Source organism: Ahaetulla prasina, chromosome 13 (genome assembly GCF_028640845.1).
Source record: "Ahaetulla prasina isolate Xishuangbanna chromosome 13, ASM2864084v1, whole genome shotgun sequence".
Classification (NCBI taxonomy): domain Eukaryota; kingdom Metazoa; phylum Chordata; class Lepidosauria; order Squamata; family Colubridae; genus Ahaetulla; species Ahaetulla prasina.
The window spans coordinates 22,601,578-22,626,347 of NC_080551.1; the positions used below are offsets into that span (position 1 = coordinate 22,601,578).

At 46.4% G+C, this 24,770-nt stretch overlaps 2 protein-coding genes across 5 annotated transcripts; both read left to right on the top strand.

Moving 5' to 3' along the window:
- The first annotated feature begins 3,658 nt into the window (after positions 1-3,658).
- On the top strand, positions 3,659-7,241 carry LOC131184827 (actin-87E-like). Its single transcript, XM_058156587.1, has 2 exons — positions 3,659-3,965; positions 6,056-7,241. The coding sequence occupies exons 1-2, from the start codon at positions 3,948-3,950 to the stop codon at positions 7,190-7,192; spliced, it is 1,155 nt and encodes a 384-aa protein (XP_058012570.1). The 5' UTR covers positions 3,659-3,947; the 3' UTR covers positions 7,193-7,241.
- A 1,758-nt stretch (positions 7,242-8,999) lies between these two features.
- On the top strand, positions 9,000-23,205 carry UBL7 (ubiquitin like 7). 4 transcript variants are annotated; one of them, XM_058155858.1, is made up of 11 exons: positions 9,000-9,188; positions 10,633-10,884; positions 12,326-12,445; positions 16,014-16,096; positions 16,228-16,312; positions 17,475-17,532; positions 19,101-19,237; positions 19,468-19,517; positions 20,492-20,659; positions 21,809-21,931; positions 22,640-23,205. In XM_058155858.1, exons 1-11 carry the CDS (start codon positions 9,125-9,127, stop codon positions 22,775-22,777), a joined length of 1,278 nt encoding a protein of 425 aa, XP_058011841.1. In that variant the 5' UTR covers positions 9,000-9,124; the 3' UTR covers positions 22,778-23,205. The 4 variants fall into 4 exon arrangements, with proteins under 4 accessions (XP_058011841.1, XP_058011842.1, XP_058011844.1 ...); XM_058155859.1 differs by having other exon boundaries at positions 9,001-9,188; positions 10,645-10,884; XM_058155861.1 differs by having other exon boundaries at positions 9,163-9,184; positions 10,645-10,884.
- Positions 23,206-24,770: the final 1,565 nt, after the last annotated feature.

A 24,770-nucleotide genomic window follows, 5' to 3' on the forward strand; every position in this document is an offset into this window, starting at 1 on the left:
ATAGAATAGAATAGAATAGAATAGAATTTTATTGGCCAAGTGTGATTGGACACACAAGGAATTTGTCTTGGTGCATATGCTCTCAGTGTACATAACAGAAAAGATACGTTCATCAAGGTACAACATTTACAACACAAATGATGGTCAATATATCAATATAAATCATAAGGATTGCCAGCAACAAAGTTACAGTCCTACAGTCTTTAAGTGGAAAGAGATGGGTGATGGGAACGATGAGAAGATTAATAGTAGTGCACACTTAGTAAATTGTTTGACAGTGTTGAGGGAATTATTTGTTTAGCAGAGTGATGGCTTTCAGGAAAAAACTATAAAAGAAGGCATATATTCACAGACATACATTCCCATGTAGAGAATATTTGTAGTGGCAAGAAAAGAAGGCCAGAGAGCACCCAGGACCGTACATATATTTATAGTTATAAAATTGCACACACTCATTTTTTAAAGGAACAGAAGCCATCTGTGTAATTCGTTACAGCTTCATCTAGATCAGGGGGTCCCAACCCTTTCTATAGCCCACACTTCTAGAATACTTCTGATACATTCTCGCATCCCTTACAAAAATAAAATTCTGACTGGCCCCGCCCCCATCTATTCTCTGCCTCCCAAATCCCAGCTCATCGGGAGGAAATGGGGATTTTTGCCAGTAACCTTCCCCTGGAGTGGGGAGAGAATGGAGATTTTACAGTATCCTTCCCCTGCCACACCCACCAAGCCATGCCACATCCACCGAACCGGTAGTAAAAAAATTTGAAACCCACCACTGCTTCTAAACCCAAGTTTTTGCATTCCCTGGAATATCGTCTTGCACCCCACCCCACCCCATGGTTGGGAACCTCTGATCTAGATAGATCAATTTTGCAGGCCAGGGAATAGTTGGAGGCTGTATGTTTCTGTCTTTCCAGAACTGCATAATAAGTATTTAAGCTCTTGTGCATTGGTGAATTGTCAGAAGAATCCATTTTAAAGATACGGAATAATAATAATAATAATAATAATAATAATAATAATAATAATAATAATAATAATAATAATAATAGACTTGATAGGTGGATAAAAATGCCAAGTCCAGTCTAAATATCTGGCTGACTGCAACCAACCATCATAATAATTATAATGCAAACATTTGCCTATCCTAGGTCCATGGAAAGGACTCAATAGGTGGATAAAAATCTCAAATCTAGTTTCAAGACCTGTCTGACTACAACAAGCCAATATACAATAAACATCCTCTAACTCTCAGTAACTCTGGGCAGCTCACAACGATTTAACATATATGCTAATGATGTATAGATGCTCTTAATATGACCGGCTAAATTAGGGCTGGATACTAATAATACTAATAATTCATGTTAGTATTAAATTTATTAAGTCTGCCCACTCCAAAAAAACTCTGGGCTGCCAACGGGTTTACAACAATTAATGGCTACTATGCCAAAACAAACAGACACCTTACATTGTAGTATGATGGTTGAACCTCATTGGATGCACTGTGGGAAAACTTGAAAAACCAGACCAGAAACAGATAATCCAGAATATAATCTAACTATGTGCTCACTAAAAAATAACAATTTGATGCATAATCAGTTATGGAATTAGATATATAGTCTATGCACATAATTGTACAGTTCTACCCATGTATTTATCAGATTAAAAATGAAGATTATTCAGTTGGATCCAGACTTAAACGTTTTGCTGCAATGTAATAACAGCACAATTAGTTTAGTCACTAATTACACACACATTACATTGCAATTAGTATGTCGAATTCCTCCATTACAACGTACTTCTTTATAAATCTACTTCTGTTTCATTGAGTTAAAAGGGGGTTACTCTCAAACACTGAATGGGAAACTGTAGTTCTACACAACTTTTCATTTCAGACACCAAATTAGAAGTACAAATCTCCCTGCTTTTCTTTGCACATTTATTAGAGTAACTCTTATTAAAATTCACTGAGATTTGAAATATACTTAAAATTTGCCATTTCAGAATAAGTCCGTTTATTCGCATTACTATTTACAACACATTGCAGGTGGTCCTTGACTTACAACCGTTCATTTAGTGATTTTTTGGAATTGCAATGGCACTGAAAAAAGTGACTTACGGCTGTTTTTCATACTCATGACCATTGCAGCATCCCCACGGTCACGTGATCAAAATTCAGCCACTTAGCAACTGACTCGCATTTATGACAGTTGCAGCGTCCCAAGGTCATGTGATCCACTTTTTGCGATCTTGTGACAAGCAAAGTCAATGGGGGAAGCCAGATTCACTTAATCACTGTAGCAAGACAGGTCGTAACATGGGGCGAAACTCACTTAACAAGTGTCTCACTTAGCGACAGAAACGTTGGACTCAATTGTGGTCGTAACTCGAGGACTGCTTGTACTTTTATTCAAAGATCTTTTATTCTATCTCCCATCGTCCGGTGCGTTCCCACAGAGAGGGACTCCTCAGGGTGCCGTCAGTCAAACAGTGTCGACTGGCGGCCCCCAGGGGGAGGGCCTTCTCTGTGGGGGCTCCGACCCTGTGGAACGAACTTCCCCCCCGGGCTTCGACAACTACCTGACCTCAGGACCTTTCGCCGCAAACTTAAAACTTATTTATTTCGTATGGCTGGACTAGCTTGATTTTTACCTTTAAATTTTAATTGAATTTGATGGGTTTTTAAAGTTTTGTAATTTTATGGGGGTGTATGGAATAGAATAGAATAGAATTTTTATTGGCCAAGTGTGATTGGACACACAAGGAATTTGTCTTGGTGCATATGCTCTCAGGGTACAAAAAAGAAAAGATACGTTCATCAAGGTACAACATTTACAACACAATTGATGATCAATATATCAATATAAATCATAAGGATTGCCAGCAACAAGTTATAGTCATACAGTCCTAAGTGGAAAGAGATTGGTGATGGGAACTATGAAACGATTAATAGTAGTGCAGATTCAGTAAATAGTCTGACAGTGTTGAGGGAATTATTTGTTTAGCAGAGTGATGGCCTTCGGGAACAAACTGGTGTGCAGTGCTCTAGAGCGTCGTTTTGAGGGTAGGAGTTGAAACAGTTTATGTCCAGGATGCGAGGGATCTGCAAATATTTTCACGGCCCTCTTCTTGATTCGTGCAGTATACAGGTCCTCAATGGAAGGCAATGTTATTTTAATATTTGGGCAAATTTAAATCAGTTTTTTAAGGGATGTTTTAACTATTGTGTGTATCTGTATTTTATCTGCCTGTTCACCGTCCTGAGTCCTTCGGGAGAAGGGCGGTATATAAATTAAAATATTCATTCATTCATTCATTCATTCTCTTATTTGTAATGGCTGATTTACAGCTCTCCAAAGCAGCGCTTCAGAATTTAGGACCGTAAAACTACACTTTTTAAACTACACTTTTTCCAAAAATTCCATTATTTTGAATGCCCTGGATATCCGCTTACAGGACTGTATTGTACAGGCAAAAGTGGTGCCACTCTATCCCTTGCAGTCTCGATGCCCTTTTTCCATAGAGATGTCAAAGATAGAGCGACGTTGTATTTTGCCTCCGTGGAGGAGGAAAAAATTGTTCAGGCCGGAAGTCTACTTATATATTTGTTATTTTTTATTGTTTAATCTCTCGTTTGAGAGAGATTAGGAGAAACAAAAGTGAGACAGAACTAGGAAGGGAAAACGAGGGGAAGGGAAAGAAAAACCACAGCAAGAGCAACGCTATGGAAACCATTCTTTAAACGGTTACTATAGCAACCGCAAAGCGGCAGGCCAAAAAGAAGGGTGGAGCAAAACAAGCGCCGTATTCTTCCGTTCCAGAAAAGGGCGGGTCTTCCACAGTGGACAGCCAATGGGAAGGCGGAGGAAATACAAATGCCTCCTGGCGGGAGAATGTTGCAATTACGTGGGGAAAGAACAAGGAATGCCAGACGATGACGCATGCGCAGAGCAGCACAGGTATTGGTGGAAACTCAATTTTGCTAAGTAGCTTGCTTAGAAATACTAGGTGGTCAGTTGTATTTTTAGCCAACGCATTCAGACCAACAGTTCTTAAATTATGGTTTAGTCTTAATCTATTGTTGCATTGCTTCCCATGGCAATTAGGTTTCAAATCAGCTGTAATGATTTGCAATCTTATGAATTTAGGAAAATAGAATAAAAATACATTTGAATTGAAATATTGAAAGGATGGTGGAGAAAAAAGTTAGGAAAACAAAGCCATTCATCCTGCACAGAGAATCAATCCCTCCCTCCCTGTTTTCAAGAAACTGCAAACACTTGATTTTAATAAATGTTTTATTTATGCCCGTAAGGAAATTAATCTTACGTCATCCATCCATCCATCTATCCATCTCACATCTCTCTCTCATCTCTCTCTCTATCTATTCCAATTATCTATCGCTACCTCTCTCATCCATCCATCCATCTATCCACCCACCCATCCATCATCTATGTCTGTCTCTCTCTCCCATCTATCATTTATCAATCTTCTATCATCTATCTTCTACCTGTCATCTATCTTCTATTTCTATCCATCCATCCATCATCAATCTATGTCTCTCTCCCTCCCATCTATCATCTATCAATCTTCTATATCTATCTATCTATCTATCTATCTATCTATCTATCTATCTATCTATCTATCTATATCTATCAGATAATCTATCCATCTACCCACCCATCCATCCATCATCTATGTCTCTCTCTCTCTCCCATCTATCATTTATCAATCTTATATCATCTATCTTCTACCTACCATCCATCCATCCATCTATCTATCCATCTATCTATCTATCTATCTATCTATCTATCTATCTATCTATCTATCTATCTATCAGATAATCCATTCATCCATCCATCATCTATCTATGTCTGTCTCTCTCCTCATCTATCTATCTACTATCATTATCTTCTATTTATCATCTATCTATTATCTAGCTAGCTAGCTATCCATCCATCCATCCTTCCTCTATGTCTGTCTGTCTCTCCCTCCCTCCCTCTGATCTATCTATCTATCTTATCTATCTATCTATCTATCTATCTATCTATCTATCTCACATCTCTCTCCCCCCCCCATATCTATATACCATATATCTATCTCTATCTATCTCATCTATCTATCCAGCTATCCAGGTTTCCATCCATCCATCTAGCTCACATCTCTCATCTCTCTCTCTCTCTTTCTCTCTCTCTCTCTCTCTCTCTCACACACACACATCTCCCTCCCTCCCTCCCTCCCTCCCTCTCTTGATTAGTTTAACAACCAATTCTCTATGGCATCCCATTGTTTACAGTGTGCCAGTTTCTGAAACTGAGTAAGCACCAGGAAATGTTCTTGAAATATATACAGAAGGATTTTTGGAATACATCCAAAGATATATTGCTGATAAAGGCTCCTGTTTAGCCTTATTTGGTTATACTGCAGTTGTCCTCCTTACAAAATAGCTATGTTTTAATGACATTTACTTATTGCACAAACAGCCCATATTCACAGCTGCTCACAGATAAGTATAGGATCAAAGGGCAAAAAAAACAGGAAACTGATAAATACCAGTGGGGGAAAAAATCAAAGGGAAGGAAAGGATTTGATCCTTGCTGAGACAATTGTTGAATTAATTGCTGAACTAACCATCCTGTCTTGGGGTAAGTATGGACTGGATTTTAAATCATCACTATCCCTAAATGTTCTACCCATATTGATTTGAATGGGGTTGCCGGTAGCGGATTGAGAGAATCTTTGCTTGAGCTGCTCTTGCCTTCTGGCAGCTCATCTCATGCGTGCATTAGGAACAGGCTCCTCCTGTTCTTCTGCCTCACTACTTGGAGGCTCTGGAGTCTGCACATCACACCCCGATGGCCCTGGGCCCACTTCAGCCTCTGACACAGAGCCCTCATCAGGGCCTTCCCCAGCCTCCATGGCTGGCCCATGCTCTTCTTCAGCCTCATTGCTGTCCGACTCCGTTGCTAGCTCCGCAGGCTGCTGGCGGACCACAACAGATACAGAGCCCATAGATATAGTAAGTAAGTATTCTTAACGTCTCTCCCAGGTTTACCTACCCATGGCCGACCAAGAGACCGTAGCACTTGTAGTGGACAACGGCACCAGAAACTGCAGAGCAGGAGTTGCAGGAGAGGACCTCCCCAGAGCAGTACTTCCTTCCATCGTTGGGAGGCCCAAACAACAGAGTGCAGTGGAAGACACCGCCAGGAAGGCCTACTATGTGGGAAGTGACGCTCAGAGCAGGAGAGACCTCTTGACCTTGAGGTGCCCCTTTCAAAATGGCTTTATTACCAACTGGGATGACATGGAGAAAATCTGGCACCATGTTTTCTACAAGGAGCTGCAGGTGGCCCCGGAGGAACATCCAGTCTTGTTGTCCGAGCATTCCAGGAACTTCAGGAACGACCGGGAGAAAATGACCCAGATTATGTTCGAGAGCTTCAATGCGTCAGCCTTCTACTTGGCCTTCCAAGCCGTTCTCTCCCTCTACGCTTCCGGCCGCATCACTGGAGTCGTTCTGGATATAAAGAACGACCGGCTGGATCCTGTCCCCGTCTACGAAGGCCATGCTCTCCGCCATGCTCTCTTCCGCATGGAGCTGGGCGGCGAAGACCTGACCGACTTCCTTCTGCAGGCGCTGAATGAAAGAGGCTACCGCATCAAAGCGGAAGAGAGGGAGATGGTGGAGGACATCAAGGAGAGGTTGTGCTACGTGGCCCCGGATATTGTGAAAGAAATAGCCACCGCTACACCCTCCTCTTTGGAAAAGCAGTATGAGCTACCCGACGGGCAGGTGATTACCATTGATACCGAGCGTTTCAAGTGCCCCGAAGGCCTCTTCCAGCCCAGATACCTGAACAAAGAATGTTGTGGCGTCCACGAGACTGTCTGGCATGCCGTGATGCAGTGTGACCGGGATCTCCGCGGCACAATGTTTAAAAATGTCGTGGTGGCGGGTGGCACCTCCATGTTCCCTGGCTTTGCTGAAAGGTTGCAGACGGAGCTGGTGCCACTGGTTCCCTCGAAGGCGGAGGTCAAGGTCATTGCTCCCCCCAATCGCACATGCTCAGCGTGGGTTGGGGGATCCCTCTTAGCGTCTCTCCCTCACTTTCAGCAAATGTGTATCAGCAAAGAGGAATATGAGGAATTTGGCCCAGCTCTTGTACGCCGGAAGTGCTTTTGAGGGTTTTGGGGTTTTTTTTGCCGCTTTTGCCACATGTCGAAATAGTAGATGTGGCTTCAGTGTGGCATGGCTTGGTGGGCGCGGCAGGGAAAGGATACTGTAAAATCTCCATTTCCTCCCCAATCCAGGGGAAGGATACTGCAAAATCCCCATTCCCTCCCGATCAGCTGGGACTCAGGAGGCAGAGAATAGATGGAGGCGGGGCCAGTCAGAATTTTTACTACCGGTTCTCCGAACTACTCAAAATTTCTGCTACCAGTTCTCCAGAACTGGTCAGAACCCGCTGAAACCCACCTCTGGTTTGCAGGAAGCGGAGCAAACTGGTAGGAACCCACCAGTGAAATCTGGCCCCAGGCTTTGAGTTTGACACCTCTGTTTTAAGTGGTCCCAGTTTGTAAATCACTTGGAACATTGACTGTATGATCCTAAGGCTCTAAGAATGGAAATTTTTTTTAAAAAAGTAATCATCATACCATCAGTTTCTGAATCTTTAACCTATTGCTAGAATAATATCTACTTTTCCCCTTATCTATATTCAGTACTCTAAGGCACCTTATTATTAATTAATATTATTATATTAGGAATCTAAATGTATTCTATCAATATTGCACTGAAAAAACATATTATACCAAAAAATTGAGAAAATGGAGCAATAGTATGTATGCATGTATGTATGTATAAATAAATAACTAAATGGATTGAGTTTTATGGAGATATTTTAGTTTGTTGGAAAGTCATTTAATTACTATTCCTTTCTGATTTTATTAGCCCCGTTTGTTTTCTGGTTGTTATATGTCACCAATACTATTTTTGAAAAAAGAAAGCTAAAGAGATTTTTGGCTGCAGATGACAAATCGTCCTGTCTTCATCTACAAAGTTGGTGTAGTTGTGCCTAATGGGTTTCTGACTATACTGTGGATTTTTAATATTTGTAAGCCTCCCTGAGTCACTATGTGTAAATTGGGCAATCAAATAAATTTAATAAATGAATAATTGGTTCAGTCATGATCCTCCAAAAATCTTAAAAGTATTTTTGTAATACTTGTGTGATTAAAAAAAAACATTGAAGAATCCACAGGCTTTGATATATGCTTTGTGACTTTGTTTATACTAGTTGCCAATATAAATGGAATGGAATGGAATGGAATGGAATGGAATGGAATAGAATAGAATAGAATAGAATAGAATAGAATAGGATAGGATAGGATAGGATAGGATAGGATAGGATAGGATAGGATAGGATAGGATAGAATAGAATTCTTTATTGGCCAAGTGTGATTGGACACAAGAATTTGTCTTAGGTGTATATGCTCTCAGCGTACATAAGGAGAATAAAATACATTAATCAAGAATAAAAAGACACAACACTTGGTGACAGTCAAGGTTACTAATAAGCCATCAAATCCTACTAGGAAACAAATAAAAACAATATAATTGAAAAAACTGGCTGTTTTTAAAATTAATGACAATAAAAGGAAGAGCCCCCTCCTATCCCAAATGGGCTATGTACAGGGAACAAAAAGTTCCACGTTTCTTGTCTCCAAAAGTTGCAAACTTTGGTATCTCCCCTGAAATACATTCAAAAGATAACCCTTCTCCAGCCCTTTTGAATCCCGCGCGCCCCGGAATCCCGCTCGCCCATTGGCCGCTTCCTACCCCGCTCTCCTTCTTGATTGGCGAGGACGCGGAAGGCCGCGACGCCACAATTGCGCCCCCGCCTCGAACTCCCGAAGCCGCCTTTTTCCCCGTCAACTGGGGACTGCAGTTCCCGGCATCCTTTACAAAAAGCGGACGGAAGGGGCGGAGCTTCCGCCGCGCTCTGCGTACCGCTTCGTCTGCGGACTCTTTTGCTTCTTTTCCACCCGGCTGCGGGGCTTGGCTTTGGCAGGGAATGTGAAGAAGGGCTCGTTCCGGCCGCCTACAACCCCCGGCATGCCTCGCGCGGGCTCGGGCAAGCGTTTCCGGTTGGAGCAGCCGGCTGGTCGTAAACAGGCAGGTAAGGAGGAATAAAGGGCGTTGGTGGGGGAGGGGTGGGTGGGTGATATGGGGGGGGTTCCCTTCCCCTCCCCCCCTTCCCCCCCCCTCCCAGGAAGCACAGCAGCGAATCTGCGGGGCCATTACTCGCCTGGGCCACTTATTATTATTATTATTATTATTATTAAAGGGCTGCAGTGCTGCCCAGTGGGTAGAGCTGACAAGTATGGCTTTATTTTTGGGGGGGGGAAAGGGAGGGAGGGGGAGATCCGACCCCTATGGTTGGTTTCATTCTGTTTTTCCTGCATGGCCTCACTCGGATCCTCTTCCAAGGAAGCTTCAGTGGGCTTACCCCTCCCCCCACGTCCCATTAAATGTCTTATCCTCATAACAACCCTGCGAGGTAGGCCAGCTGGCCTCATTTTCGCCTGGAAGAAGCTGGCCTGGTCTGGAGGCATCGAATTGGAGGTATTTTTAGATAGGGAGAGAAAAAGAGAGAGACTACAGGCACACGTACAGAGTTCAAGACAAATTTGGGTGGGTGGGTGGATGTTCTCAGTCTTCCAGGTCATGGTTCTTGAAAAAGAGTGGTGGCTCAGGCTGTAAGAAGCCTGTTATTAAAACACAGCTGCCTGCAATTACTGCAGGTTCTAGTCCCACCAGGCCCAGGGTTGACTCAGCCTTCCATCCTTTATAAGGTAGGTAAAATGAGGACCCAGATTGTTGGGGGGGCAATAAGTTGACTTTGTAAATATACAAATAGGATGAGACTATTGCCTTATACATTGTAAGACGCCCTGAGTCTTCGGAGAAGGGCGGGATATAAATGTAAAAAAAAAAAAGGGGGACCTTTGGGATAGATAGAAGATGGATGATATAGATTGATTCACTGATTGATCAATTGATACATAGACCATAAGTGGAAGGTGGATGATATAGAATGGATGGATGCTGTAGATAGATTGGTAGATAAGATAGAAGAAGGATGGATGCTGGATGGATGGATGGATGGATGGATGATAAATAGATGGGAGAGGGAGAAAGACAGACATAAATGGATACTAGTAGGTAGGGAGGGAGGGAGGTAGCTAAATGTATGTATGTATGTATGTATGTATGTATGTATGTATGTATGTATGATAGATAGATGGGAGAGGGAGAGAGACATAAATAGATGGATACTAGTAGGTAGGTAAGTAGATAGCTAGACAATAGATAGATAGATAGATAGATAGATAGATAGATAGATAGATAGATGACAGAAAGATAGAAGATAGATGACAGATGACAGAGCGATAGATGACGGATAGAAGATAGATGGATGATACATAGAGATAGAGAGAGAGCTAGAAGATAGATAAATAGCTGGATAGATAGAAGATAGACGAGACAGACATAGATAATGGGTGGAGAGAGAGAGAGAGAGAGATAGGGATGACAGACAGATGCTCTTGTTTGTGACACAGTTTCTTTTCCAGACTCTGCTTGGAGTTCAGATTGGGACCTCAGAGAATCAAACTGTCCCAGCCCCACCATGTCTCTCTCGGAGTGTTACATTGCGGTGAAGCTGGCCGACCAACCCCTGGCTCCCAAATCCATCTTGCGGCTGCCGGAAAGCGAGCTGGGCGAGTGCCCGCTGGGGGGTTGCAGCATCTCCTACCTGAAACAGCTCATTACGGGAAAGTTACAGGAATCCATCCCTGACCCAGAGTTCATTGGTAGGCTGGCACACCGCCGTTTTATCAGAGACCCGGGTGGCTTTCCAGTGCTCAGTTTTTTCAGTTCCACTGTAGCTACGAATGGTTACTAAATGAATGGTTGTAAGTCAAGGACAATCTCTAGTGCCCTTTCATTCTGTTCTAGTTCTTCTTTTTCCTGGTCTTTGTTAAGCATGGGGAATGTTTATTACGATTTTATTTTTATTTAATTATTTATTTTGTCAGTCATTTATAAGGTAACAGGTAAAAGTATAAACATAATTTGGATACATGAATAGAATAGAATAGAATTTTTTTATTGGCCAAGCGTGATTGGACACACAAGGAATTTGTCTTGGTGCAGATGCTCTCAGTGTACATAAAAGAAAAGATACCTTCATCAAGAATCGTAAGGTACAACACTTAATGATAAGTCGCAGAAATAGAAAAAGAATAGAATAGAATAGAATTTTTTATTGGCCAAGTGTGATTGACACAAAAGGAATTTGTCTTGGTGCAGATGCTCTCAGTGTACATAAAAGAAAAGATACGTTCATCAAGAATCGTAAGGTACAACACTTAATGATAAGTCACAGAAATAGAAAAAGAATTGAATTGAATTGAATTGATTTTTTATTGGCCAAGTGTGAATTTGTCTTGGTGCAGATGCTCTCAGTGTACATAAAAGAAAAGATAAGTTCATCAAGAATCATAAGGTACAACACTTAATGATAAGTCACAGAAATAGAAAAAGAATAGAATAGAATAGAATAGAATAGAATAGAATAGAATAGAATTTTTTATTGGCCAAGTGTGATTGGACACACAAGGAATTTGTCTTGGTGCATATGCTCTCAGTGTACATAAAAGATACCTTCATCAAGATACAACACTTAATGATAGTCATAGGCTACAATTAAGCAATCAAAGAGTAAGTAAAAAGGAATATTAGGAGAGGGACGGTAGGCATGCGGGTGCACTTATGCACGCCCCTTACAGACCTCTTAGGAATGGGGTGAGGGTCAACAGTGGAGAGTTTAAGCTTAAAGTTTTGGGGGGTTTTGGGATGAAACCACAGAGGGAGTGCATTCCAGGCGTTGACCACTCTGTTACTGAAGTCATATTTTCTGCAATTAAGTTTGGAGCGGTTTACCTTAAAGTTTGTATCTATTATTTGCTCGTGTATTGTTGTGGTTGAAGCTGAAGTAGTCATTGACAGGACATTGTGGTAGATCATTTTATGTACTAGGCTTAGGTCAGACTGAAGTCGACATAGTTCTAAGTTGTCTAAGCCCAAAATTTGGAGTTTGGTGGCATAAGGTATTTTATTGCGAGCAGAGGAGTGGAGGACTCGTCTTGTGAAATATCTCTGGATATTTCTGAGATATCTCTGGATATACTAGTGTTCAGTGAGCCAGATTTTATGGTGGGGGCTTGAATATGAGTCTCATCTGCCTTTCAGATCTGATCTATTGTGGCCGGAAACTGCGGGATGAACAAACGCTCGAATTTTACGGGATTCAGTCCGGCTCCACCATCCACGTCCTGCGAAAATCCTGGCCCGAACCGGAGCAGAAACCAGGTAACTTCCCCCCACTTTGGATCTCAAACTGTTTTTTAATGGTTTTGTTGCAGGTAGTCCTTGACTTATGACTACGACGGAGCCCAAAATTTATGCTGCGAAGTGAGAAATTTGCTAAGTGAGTTTTGCCCCCCCATTTTACGACTTTTCTCGCCACGTTTGTTAAGTGAATCTGGCTTTCCCGTCGACTTGCAACTCCCCCGGGGTTTTGCGACCGTCATAAATACGCATCGGTTGCTGAGCATCCTGAATTTTGATCCCTGGACCCTGGGGATGCTACAATGGTCAAAAGTGTGAACAATGGTCGTAAGTCTCTGTTTCTAGTCTTGTTGTAACTTCTAACGGTGAACTAGAGTGATGTTGTGACCCAGGCCCAAGTAGTTATTACCAGACACAATCAGTCCTAAACAAACATATTTTATTTTTTGAGTGGTAGGTTTTAAAAATTTTTAATACTGGTTCTGTGGGTATGGCTTGGTGGGCGTGGCATTGCTTGGTGGACGTGGCGGCAGAGAGATACTGTAAAATCTCCATTCCCACCCCACTCCAGGGGAAGGATACTCTAAAATCTCCATTCCCACCCCACTGCAGGGGAAGGTTACTGCAAAATCCCCATTTCCTCCCGATCAGCTGGACTCGGGAGGCAGAGAAGAGATGGGGGTGGGGCCAGTCAGAATATTTACTACTGGTTCTCCGAACTACTCAAAATTTCCACTACCGGTTCTCCAGAACTGGTCAGAACTGTTGTGCCTCGTCCGCTTTCCCCGCAGCCGGGGCCTTCTTATCTGCTTCCGAACGCTGAGGAATGTCCTAGCATGCCTCCTGGCCCCAGCTCTGGCTCCATGCCCAGACAGGCTGAGGAAGAAGAAGCGCCTCCAGCCCCCACCCCTGGCTCCATGCCCAGGCAAACGGAGCAACTAGACCCCTCCCCCTCCCCCACAGCATGTGAGCCTGAGGAAGGTCAATTACCAACAGCTGCAGACTGGAGTGACCCTCGCTTCAGAAGAATTGATAGGCGGCGTCAACAGAAGGAAGGGAGGGGCAGGCCTGGATAAGTGCTGAGTCATGGAGCCACACCCCATGGCCTATATAAAGGATCTGCTTTCTGGCATTCTCTGAGTCAGGCAAAGTCTACCTTATCTTGCTGAAATCACTTTCTGGTCTCCTGCCTGCCTTGAGAACTTTGCTAGGACTTTGGCAGAGCTGCAGAGGCACGCCTGATTCGGATTTCCCTGACCCGGCCGTCAGCGGAGGAGTGGGACACGACATGAACCTGCTGAAACACTGCTATCCTCTAACCATTTGTACCATACATTCCATACCAAATAGGACTCCGTTTCTCCTTTATCTTCTATTTCTTTTGCCAGTCTATCTGTTTCAGAGCACTCCAGCACTTTCCTTACCACACTTGTCTCTTCTAGTGCTTTTACAGCAATCCTTATGATTTATATTGCTATATTTATTTATTTATTTATTTTATTTGATTTTTATACCGCCCTTCTCCCGAAGGACTCAGGGCGGTGTACAGGCATAATAAAACCGAACATACAATATACAAATTTAAAATATGATTTAAAAAACTTATTTAAATTAGCCCAATAATTAAAATTTACCACGTTAAAAACCCCGTTTAAAATTAATAAAATTCAACATTAAAATCCCAATTTAAGCCAGCCCCGCGCGGATAAAAAGATGAGTTTTGAGTTCGCGACGAAATGTCCGAAGGTCAGGTATTTGGCGTAAACCCGGGGGAAGCTCGTTCCAGAGTGTGGAGCCCCACAGAGAAGGCCCTTCCTGGGGCCGCCAGCCGACATTGTTTGGCGGACGGCACCCTGAGAAGTCCCTCTCTATGGGAGCGTACGGGTCGGTGGGAGGCGTGTGGTAACAGCAGGCGGTCCCGTAAGTACCCAGGTCCTAAGCCATGGAGCGATTTAAAGGTCATAACCAACACCTTAAAGTGCACCCGGAAGGCCACAGGCAGCCAGTGCAGTCTGCGCAGGAGCGGTGTTACATGGGAGCTACGCGTAGCTCCCTCTATCACCCGCGCAGCTGCATTCTGGACTAACTGAAGCCTCCGAGCGCACTTCAAGGGAGCCCCATGTAGAGAGCATTACAGTAATCCAAGCGAGAGGTAACAAGCGCATGAGTGACTGTGCATAAGGCATCCCGATCAAGGAAGGGGCGCAACTGCCGAACCAGGCGAACCTGGTGGAAGGTCCTCCTGGAGACGGCCGTCAAATGGTCTTCAAACGACAACTGATCATCCAGGAGGACACCCAAGTTGCGCACCCTATCCTTTGGGGCCAGTAACTCGCCTCCAACAGCCGGCTGCAGCTGACTGAATCGGGGTGCCGGCATCCACAGCCACTCCGTCTTGGAGGGATTAAGCTTGAGCCTGTTTCTCCCCATCCAAACACCGGGACAGCACTTCGACAACTTCATTGGGGTGGTCCAGGGTGGAAAAGTACAGCTGGGTGTCGTCAGCGTACTGCTGGTATCTCACCCCGAAACCACTGATGATCTCACCCAACGGCTTCATGTAGATGTTGAACAGCAGGGGCGAGAGAATCGACCCCTGTGGGACCCCACAAGTGAGGCCCCTCGCGGTCGACCTCTGCCCCCCTGTCAACACCGTCTGCGACCGGTCGGAGAGATAGGAGGAGAACCACCGATATACGGTGCCTCCCACTCCCAATCCCCCCAACCGGCGCAGCAGGATACCATGATCGATGGTATCGAATGCCGCTGAGAGGTCTAATAGGACCAGGGCAGAGGAATATCCCCTGTCCCTGGCCCTCCAGAGATCATCCACCAATGCGACCAAAGCTGTCTCCGTGCTGTATCCGGGTCGGAAGCCGGACTGGAACGGGTCTAGATAGACATCTTCATCCAGGTGTTGGGGCAGCTGTTGCGCCACGGCACTCTCTACAACCTTCGCAACAAAGCGAAGGTTGGAGACTGGACGATAATTACCCAAAATAGCTGGGTCCAAAGAGGGCTTCTTAAGGAGGGGTCTCACCACCGCCTCTTTCAAGGCGGCAGGGAAAACCCCGTCCAACAAAGAAGCGTTGATAATCCTCTGGAGCCAGCCTCGTGTCACCGCCTGAGTGGCCAGTACCAGCCAGGAAGGGCACGGGTCCAGTAAACATGTCGTGCCGTGAAGCCTCCCCAACAACCTGTCCACGTCCTCGGGAGCCACAGGGTCAAACTCATCCCAAATATGCTCAACAAGACGTGCCTCCTCTCCCTCGCTTGGATCATCCCAAATTCGGTCCAGACCGTCCCTCAGCTGAGCGATTTTATCGTATAGATAACCACTAAATTCCTCGGCTCGTCCCTGCAAAGGGTCATCCCGCACCTCCTGATGTAGGAGAGAGCGGGTCACCCGAAACAGGGCGGCCGGGCGGTTATATTGATCATCAATTGTGTTGTAAATGTTGTACCTTGATGAACGTATCTTTTCTTTTATGTACACTGAGAGCATATGCACCAAGACAAATTCCTTGTGTGTCCAATCACACTTGGCCAATAAAAATTCTATTCTATTCTATTCTATTCTATTCTACAGAACCGGTGGATAAAATGGCGGCCGTGAGAGAGTTTCGCGTCTTACACACGGCCTTACACAGCAGCCCCGTCTTCAGAGATTCGGTGAGCCACGAAAGTCTGCTCTTTTTTGGGGGGCCTTTTATTTTGCTTCCCCAACAAACACACAACTGGACTTTTCCAGGATCCAGTCTGCTGTTTTCCTAGCGTCCATCTCCCTTCGGTTTCCCACGCAGGTCTTCAAGATGTTAGGGAATAAGGAATCCCTCGATCAGATCATTGTCGCCACCCCCGGCCTCAGCAGTGATCCCATCGCTTTGGGTGAGTTGTAGTGACAAATAGCAGCAGCACTTAGACTTGTATACCGTTTCACAGTGCTTTTACAGCCTTCTCTAAGCGGTTTACAGAGTCAGCCTCTTGCCCCCAACAATCTGGATCCTCATTTTACCCACCTCGGAAGGAGGGAAGGCTGAGTCAACCTTGAGCTAGTTAGTATCGAACTGCTGGTAGTGGGCAGAGTAAGCCTGTAATGCTGCATTGTAACCACTGGGAGGAAAGGAGGGAGGGAAGGAAGGAAGGAAGGAAGATAGCAATAGTACTTAGACTTATATACTGCTTCACAGTGCTTTACAGAAGTTTACGGAATTAGCCTCTGGCCCCCACCAATCTGGGTTCTCATTTTACCCACCTCGGAAAGATGGAAGGATGAGTCAACCTTGAGCCTGGTGAGATTCCAACTCCTGGCTGTGGGCAGAGTTAGCCTGCAATTCTGCCCTCTTAACCACTGGGAAGGGAAGGGAGGGAGGAAGGAAGGAAGGGCACTATCAATAGCACTTAGACTTACATACCGCTTCCCAGGGCTTTCCAGCCCTCTCTAAGCAGTTTACAGAGTCAGCCTCTTGCCCCCAACAATCTGGGTCCTCATTTTACCCACCTCGGAAGGATGGAGGGCTGAGTCAACGTTGAGCCGGTCAGGATCGAACTCCAGACCATAGACAGAGTTTTCCTGCAATGTTGCATTCTAAAAAGGAAGGAAGGAAGGAAGGGAGATAACAATATCACTTAGACTTATATACCACTTTATAGTCCTCTCTAAGAGGTTACAGAGTCAGCCTATCGACCTCGGGAGGATGAAAGGCTGAGTCAACCTTGAGCCGGTCAGGATCGAACCCCTGGCAGTGGGAAGAGCAAGTTTTGCCCCTTTTTACGACTGTTCTCGCCACTTTTCTGAAGTCAAATCACTGCAGTCGTTAGGTTAGTAACACGGTCATTAAGCGAATCGGACTTTGCTTGTGAAAGATCGCAAAAGGGGGGAAAATCACATGACCACGGGGATGCTGCAATGGTCATAAGTGTGAAAAACGGTCGTAAATCACTTTTCCCCGGTGCTGTCATAACTTCAAATGGTCACTAAACGAACGGTTGTAAGTCAAGGACTTCCTGTATCGTCTGAATTACTGATCCTGCTCTCTTTATCTCACAGGGGTCCTGCAGGATAAAGACCTCTTCTCTGTTTTTGCTGACCCAGCCATGTTGGACACGTAAGTGTGCTCCCGATGCTTTTTTTTAAAATCCATTTTTCTCTTTCATTGATGGATTCGTAAAAATTTATTCGCTCCCCATCTTGCCATACAGTAACTCTGGACAGCTTACAATATCAAAATTATCTTTTGCATAATGGATAATAAGTTCTTGAGTTATGACCACAAACCGAGGCCAACTTTTTAGGTTGCTCACTGAGACATCCGTTAAGTGAGTTTGGGACCCATTTTAATGACCTTCCCTGTCACTGTCATTAAGCGAATCAGTGCAGTTGTTAACCTTACTGACACTTCACTGTTAAGTGAATCCAGCTTTCCCCATCTGACCTGGCTTGTCAGAAGGCCACAAAAGGGGATCACACGACCCCACCCTCCCCGGGACACTGCAGCCGTCATAAATACGAGTCGGTGGGCAAGCATCTGAATTTTGTTCACCTGATCCATGAGGATGGTACAATCCGTCATAATTGCCCAATTGCCCCCAACAGTCTGGGTCCTCATTTTACCCACCTTGGAAGGATGGAAGGCTGAGTCAACCTTGAGCCAGTCAGGATCGAACTCCAGACTGTGGGCAGAGTTAGCCTACAGTACTGCATCCTAACCACTGGAAAGGAAGGAAGGAAAATAGCAATAGCACTTAGACTTATATACCACTTCACAGTGCTTGATAGCGGTTTAAAAAGAGCCAGCCTCTGGGCCCCAACAGTCTAGGTCCTCATTTTCCCCACCTCGGAAGGATGGAAGGCTGAGTCAACCTTGAGCCTGGTGAGATTTGAACTGCCAAATTGCAGGCAGCCGGCAGTCCGCAGAAGTAGCCTGCAATACCACATTCTAACCACTGCACCACCGAGGCCATCTAAACTCTATGATTCAGGGGACACTCTAGCCCAGGGGTCTCCAACCTTGGCTCTTTTAAGACTTGTGGACTTCAGCTCCCAGAGTTCCTCAGCCAGCTGTGCTTTGCTGGCTGAGGGACTCTGGGAGTTGAAGTCCACAAGTCTTAAAGGGACCAAGGTTGGAGACCCCTGCTCTAGACCTCAGCTTTGCTGGCTGAGGGACTCTGGGAGTTGAAGTCCACAAGTCTTAAAGGGACCAAGGTTGGAGACCCCTGCTCTAGACCTCAGCTTTGCTGGCTGAGGGACTCTGGGAGTTGAAGTCCACAAGTCTTAAAGGGACCAAGGTTGGAGACCCCTGCTCTAGACCTCAGCTTTGCTGGCTGAGGGACTCTGGGAGTTGAAGTCCACAAGTCTTAAAGGGACCAAGGTTGGAGACCCCTGCTCTAGACCTCAGTTTTGCTGGCTGAGGGACTCTGGGAGTTGAAGTCCACAAGTCTTAAAGGGACCAAGGTTGGAGACCACTGCTCCAGACCTCAGCTTTGCTGGCTGAGGGACTCTGGGAGTTGAAGTCCACAAGTCTTAAAGGGACCAAGGTTGGAGACCCCTGCTACAGACCTCAGCTTTGCAGGCTGAGGGACTCTGGGAGTTGAAGTCCACAAGTCTTCAAGGGACCAAGGTTGGAGACCCCTGCTCTAGCCCACCTCCCCAGTCCATTCTCGCTGGTTTTTCTAGACTCATCCCGAGCCACCCCGCCTTGGTGAATGCCATCGTCCTGGTCCTCCATTCTGTGGCAGGCAGCGCCCCCTTGCCCACCGCAGAGACTTCCTCGCGCAGCAGCATGCCTTCCAGCTCCTACCGCGACATGCCGGGTAAGGGACACGCTATGACACGGAGCACAAATTGCCAGATTTAACGCTTGGGGGAAGTGCTACAGGGAGTCCTCGCATAAGGACCATTCGTCTAGAGACCGTTTGAAGTGACAGTAGCGTTGAATGAATGGTGCTTGCCCCTGGTCACTAAAATGGCAGGTCTTGGCCATGGCCTGATTTTAGGACGGGGTTCAGTGTGGTTTCTTTCTCTCGCCTTCTCTCTCGTCCAGGAGGGTTCCTTTTTGAAGGCCTCTCTGATGATGAAGATGACTTCCATCAGGTAACGGGAGAAGACGGAGGGGGGGTTTGTCTCTGAGAAGGGAAGCCCAACACTAGGATGGGAATGGGAATAGGGAAGGGATGGGAATGGGAATAGGAATAGGGTAGAATAGAATACGGAATGGAATAGAATGGAATGGAAGAATGGAATGGAATGGAATAAAAGAGTGGAGTGGAGTGGAACGGAACGGAACGAAATAGAAGAGTGGAATGGAATGGAATGGAATGGAATGGAATGGTGGAGTGGAGTGGAGTGGAGTGGAATGGAATGGAATAGAACTGAACGAAATAGAAGAGTGGAGTGGAATGGAATAAAAGAGTGGAGTGGAATGGAATGGTGGAGTGGAGTGGAACGGAACGGAACGAAATAGAAGAGTAGAATGGAATGGAATGGAATGGAATGGTGGAGTGGAGTGGAACGGAACGAAATAGAAGAGTGGAGTGGAATGGAAGAATGGAATGGAATGGAATAAAAGAGTGGAGTAAAATGGAATGGAATGGTGGAGTGGAGTGGAATGGAACGGAACGGAACGAAATAGAAGAGTGGAGTGGAGTGGAGTGGAGTGGAATTCACCACTGGATTATTCTCATTTTTTTCTGGGATTAAATGTGGCTTTTAGTGGTGGGGTGGCCTAGAGGTGGAGCTCTCACCTCACAATCAGGAGGCTGTGAGTTCGATCCTAAGGTAGAGGCAGATATTTCTCTCTCTGGGCACAATGAGAATAAAACTGCTGGGGAAAAAACCTCCGTACTGGCAACAGGGAGGGCATCCCGCCAGTGAACGCTCAGCTAGCTCCTTTTAAGTTGCCCGGACTCCACCCTGCAAGGGATTATGGGGTCGTTAAAAGAAGAGGATGATTAAATGCGGCTTTTAAAAACTCCTGCAGCCTCTTCTTCTTGTCATCTGTAGGAGGGGGGGGCGTAAGGATTTCTACCAAAGCATTGTCCTGATTGAGGCCTCTCCTTTCCCAACAGAGCACAAGGACCACGCCATCCAGCAGCACCTCTGGATCCCGGCCGGCGTCTCTTGGCTACACCGGCGCCGCGGGGCCTCGGCCCATCACGCAGAGCGAGTTGGCCACAGCCCTCGCCTTGGCCAGCACCCCAGAGAGCAGCTCACACACCCCAACGCCTGGAACGCAGGTCAGCTGGAGGCAGAGAGAAGTTTGGCTGAGCTCAAAAGCCGCCAGGAGAGTTTCGAGTCCAGGGGTGTCAAACTCGATTTCATCGAGAGCCACACCAGGGTTGTGTTTGACCTCGGGGTGGGGGGGGGTTTGGCAGGGCGGGCATTGCCAGCATGATGTCACTCGTGTCGGGGGCGACTGTGGTGGCCGGAGCGCTCTGCCAGTGAAAATAGGCTCCCAAGCTCCGTTTTCGGCTGTGACGGCTTCCTGCAACCCTCTGCCAACGAAAACGGAGCTCGGGTGGGTGGGTGGTGGTGGTGGGGCGTGCACGACCCTCCCGAGCTCTGTTTTCGGCTGGGACGGCCTCCTGCAACCCTCTGCCAGCGAAAGTGGAGCTCGGGGGAGCCATGCACGGCCCTTGCGAGCTCCGTTTTCGGCTAGGACGGCCTCCTGCAACCCTCTGCTAGAAAAAACAGAGCTTGGTAGGGATTTGCGCGGCCCTTGCTGACAGAGGCACTGCGGGCCAGTCCTTCACTATTTCCAGGGCGGTCCCGCGGGCCAGATCTAATCACCCCATGGGCCGGATATGGCCACCGGGCCTTGCGTTTGACACCCCTGTTCTAGTCCCTCTTGAGGGGTGGCAGTGGAGACTGGCAGTGGGAAAGTTTTGGTTTAAAGCAGTGTTTCTCAACCTTGGCAACTTTAAAGCGTTGTGGACTTCGAATCCCAGAATTCCCCAGCCAGTTTGGGATTGCAGTCCAATTTATCTGGAGGGCCACCGGGTTGAGGAACTGTTGGTATTAGGGCAGCGCTGGGTTTCATAAAATGATTTGGAAGAAGAGCTTTGGATTTGTGCCAGCGTCTTCTTTCAGGCTTCCTCACAAGTAAAAAAGAGAAAAAAGATATAGTTACTTTAATGAACAGGATTGTTAAAGCAGCATGACTTTGGTGTGCCTTTTAAAGCAGCTGCATCTTTCTTTCGGGCTAACAGAAAAGACTGGAAAAAAAAAACTTGGGTAGATATGGGGATAAGCTTGAGTTATGAATTTTGTTACATTTATAATCTTCCTTGGTGCTAAGCTGGCTGCTAAGCCAGGAGCGGATCTTGCAAGGTTAGGAAGGTGGGGTCTGCTCCTGATTGACAGTTTCTGTCTCCACCCTTTTTCAGGGCCATTCTTCCGGCACGTCTCCCATGTCCTCTAGCGTCCAGTCGGGAACACCCATCACCAATGACCTCTTCAGCCAGGCCTTACAACATGCCCTCCAGGCGTCAGGACAGCCTAACCTTCAGGTCTGTAAACCTCCAGGAAGTTGGGCTGGTTCATTCATTCATTCATTCATTCATTCATTCATTCATTCATTCATTCACGTCCTTGCATTTCAGTTCAGCCCTCCGATAGTCTAAATTAGGAAACTAAATTAGGAAACCAAGCTAAATCTCAAAAAATGCTGGGAATTCCTGGCATCCAGACAAATCAGCCATCAACGGACACACAGAGATAAACCACATTTGCGCACCATTCAAAAGAGGCAATGAGAAAAAGCTAAGGCAAAAAAAAAAAAGACCCAGACTGCACCCTCTTCAGTAGCTTACTCTCAGATAAGCAGGGATTAACACCCGACAAACAAGCAGAAAACAATACCCTGCTACCAAGAAAAGTACCCAGGGAACGCCCCTCCCCGCCCCCATCACTGACAGAGCAGGTTTCCTGTACACAAACACAGCAAACTCCACACGTGTTCACACCGATGATGACACTCGTTTGGGTAACGAAAACGTCCTCAAGCAAACAACCAAGCTCAAAGAGCCCCCGCAGTTGTCTAACTATCCATTTCTGCTGGCTTCTTCCCAACGCCCCAGCGAGGTAGGTAAGGCTCAACAGTGACGGGCGCGAGAGAGATTTGAATCTTGCACCGGGGCCCCCCCTCCCGGCTATATCCGTGTCCATGACGGGGTTTGACCTGGTGTCCTTTCCTCTGTTTTCCTTTCCTCTTTCAGAGCCAGTGGCAGCCTCAGCTTCAGCAGCTGCGAGACATGGGCATCCATGACGATGAGCTGAGCCTCCGCGCCCTGCAGGCCACCGGGGGGGACATCCAGGCTGCCCTGGAGCTCATCTTTGCGGGAGGAGCCCCTTAGCCATCCCCAAGGCCTCTCCCCCCCCATCCCGCAGGAGGCGATCGTGTGCATCCAAGCCAGCCCTTCGACGCGTGTCCCCTCCCCATTCTCCGGCGTGCACTTCCTCATGTTGTCCAAAGTCCAGAACATTGTGTTCATCTCCTGGCCTCCGGACGACGGCCGTTTGCATCGGGGAGCTCCGAACATCGGACTGCAGCTTAGCAAAACGGGCCGCCTTAAAACGGGGAACGTTCCAGGATCAGCATTTTGTCGGCTGCTCCAGAAATGACCCCAGCTTTGCCCCCTCCCAAAAAGGCTTCCTTGATAACGTCAAGAATGCACTCGTTTTTCCCCCTCTTCCATGTGGTGGTTTTATTCGTGCTCTGGCCGAGATCCCTTTGTGGTTTGCTGGACTCTTCAAACTGTCTCATTAAATCTGGTTTCCTCCAGATTATCCCTTGCTTGTTTCTTGCTGCTGCTATTTAGGTTACCACCGCAGCTAATCCTTACAACCATTTTATTTTAGTTTGCTTTTTTTAATTCGTTCAGTTCCAAGTTTGCTCTCAGCCCCAGGAAGGAGACCACGGCAAACCACTTTGGAAAAACCTCAAAAAGAAAACCTGCAAGCCGTCTCTGAGAATACGAAACCATTGAACGGAAAGTCCCCTAAGGTGCTTTTTTTCAGGAGGCAACTGGAATTTTCTTGCTTTTTTTTTTTTCTTTTCCTTTTCGAGAAATTTTTGTCAGAGCTGAAGAAGCTTCTTGGATGAGAAGTGAAACGTCTTCAAAAGAAAAAAAAAACAAGAAAGTCCAGTTGCCTCTTGAAAAACAGCACCAAATGAACTGGAGGACTGAGAATCTCTGTAGACCCGTGATGGCGAAACTATAGCACGCACGCCTGAAGTGGCACACGAAGTTATGTCGCCTGGCATGCGCGGCATTGCCCATTCCTCTTCCGGATTTCTGGTGCGCATGTGCGCGCAATGATCAGCTGGCCTTTTTGCATGCAGCAGTGCCGGAAACAATCTTGTTTTCCAGTGTGAGGATGCGTGCCGACCAGCTGATCGTCGCGTGCGCATGCGCACCAGAAACCCAGAAGAGTAGTTGGCTGAAACCGGAAGTTCATTTTTGGCCGTGCTCATGCGCCCTGTGCAGCTCCTCTTCTGGGTTGCAGCCCAGACATGTGCGCGGTCTCTTTTCAGCACGCGGTGCTGAAAAGGTTCGCCATCGGTGCTATAGACCCCTGATGGCGAACCTATGGCACGCGGAGCCATATCTGTGGACATGCGAGCGTTACCTGAGCTCAGCTCCAGCACATACGCATGCGCTGGCCAGCTGATTTTTGGGCCTTCTGGACCCACTGGTAGTCGGGAAACGGGCCATTTCTGGCCTCCAGAGGGCCTCCGGGGTGTGTGTACGGAAAGCCGTTTTTGTCCTCCCCAGGCTCCAAGGAAGTCTCTGGAGCCTGGGGAGAGCGAAAAATGGGCCTACCTGGCCATCGCGTGACAAAAGCCGGGAAGTGCTGGGGGTTACATGCATATGTGCGGGAGGTGGGACACATTGAATTATGGGTAAGGGCGCGCATGACACACACACACACACACGCTCCCCCCACTTTTGGTACACGACGGCAAAAAGATTCACCATCAGTACTACTATTGACCTTGAATGGAAGAGAAAAATTAATCATCTTTTTGGACTGCAGAGGGCGCCGTTTCTCCATCACCAATGCAGCACTACCTTAGCAGATTTCAACCCAGCTATTCAGAAGAAAGATTTTTGGAAATAATGTTTCTCGTTTCCTCCTCCTAATTTTTTTTTTTTTATCTGCTGGATTCCTGCCTCGGTGACCTTTTTAGAGCACTTCCAGGCAGCAGATCCTTGGGGTGGAACGAGAATCGCTGCTTTTTGACCGACAGGAATGAAAGAATCCTTTCAGTTAAGTGAAAAGTGCATTGTGCTACGTTGGAGAAGTAGGGAATCACAAGAGATTTTCCAGAAACTCCCAAAATGT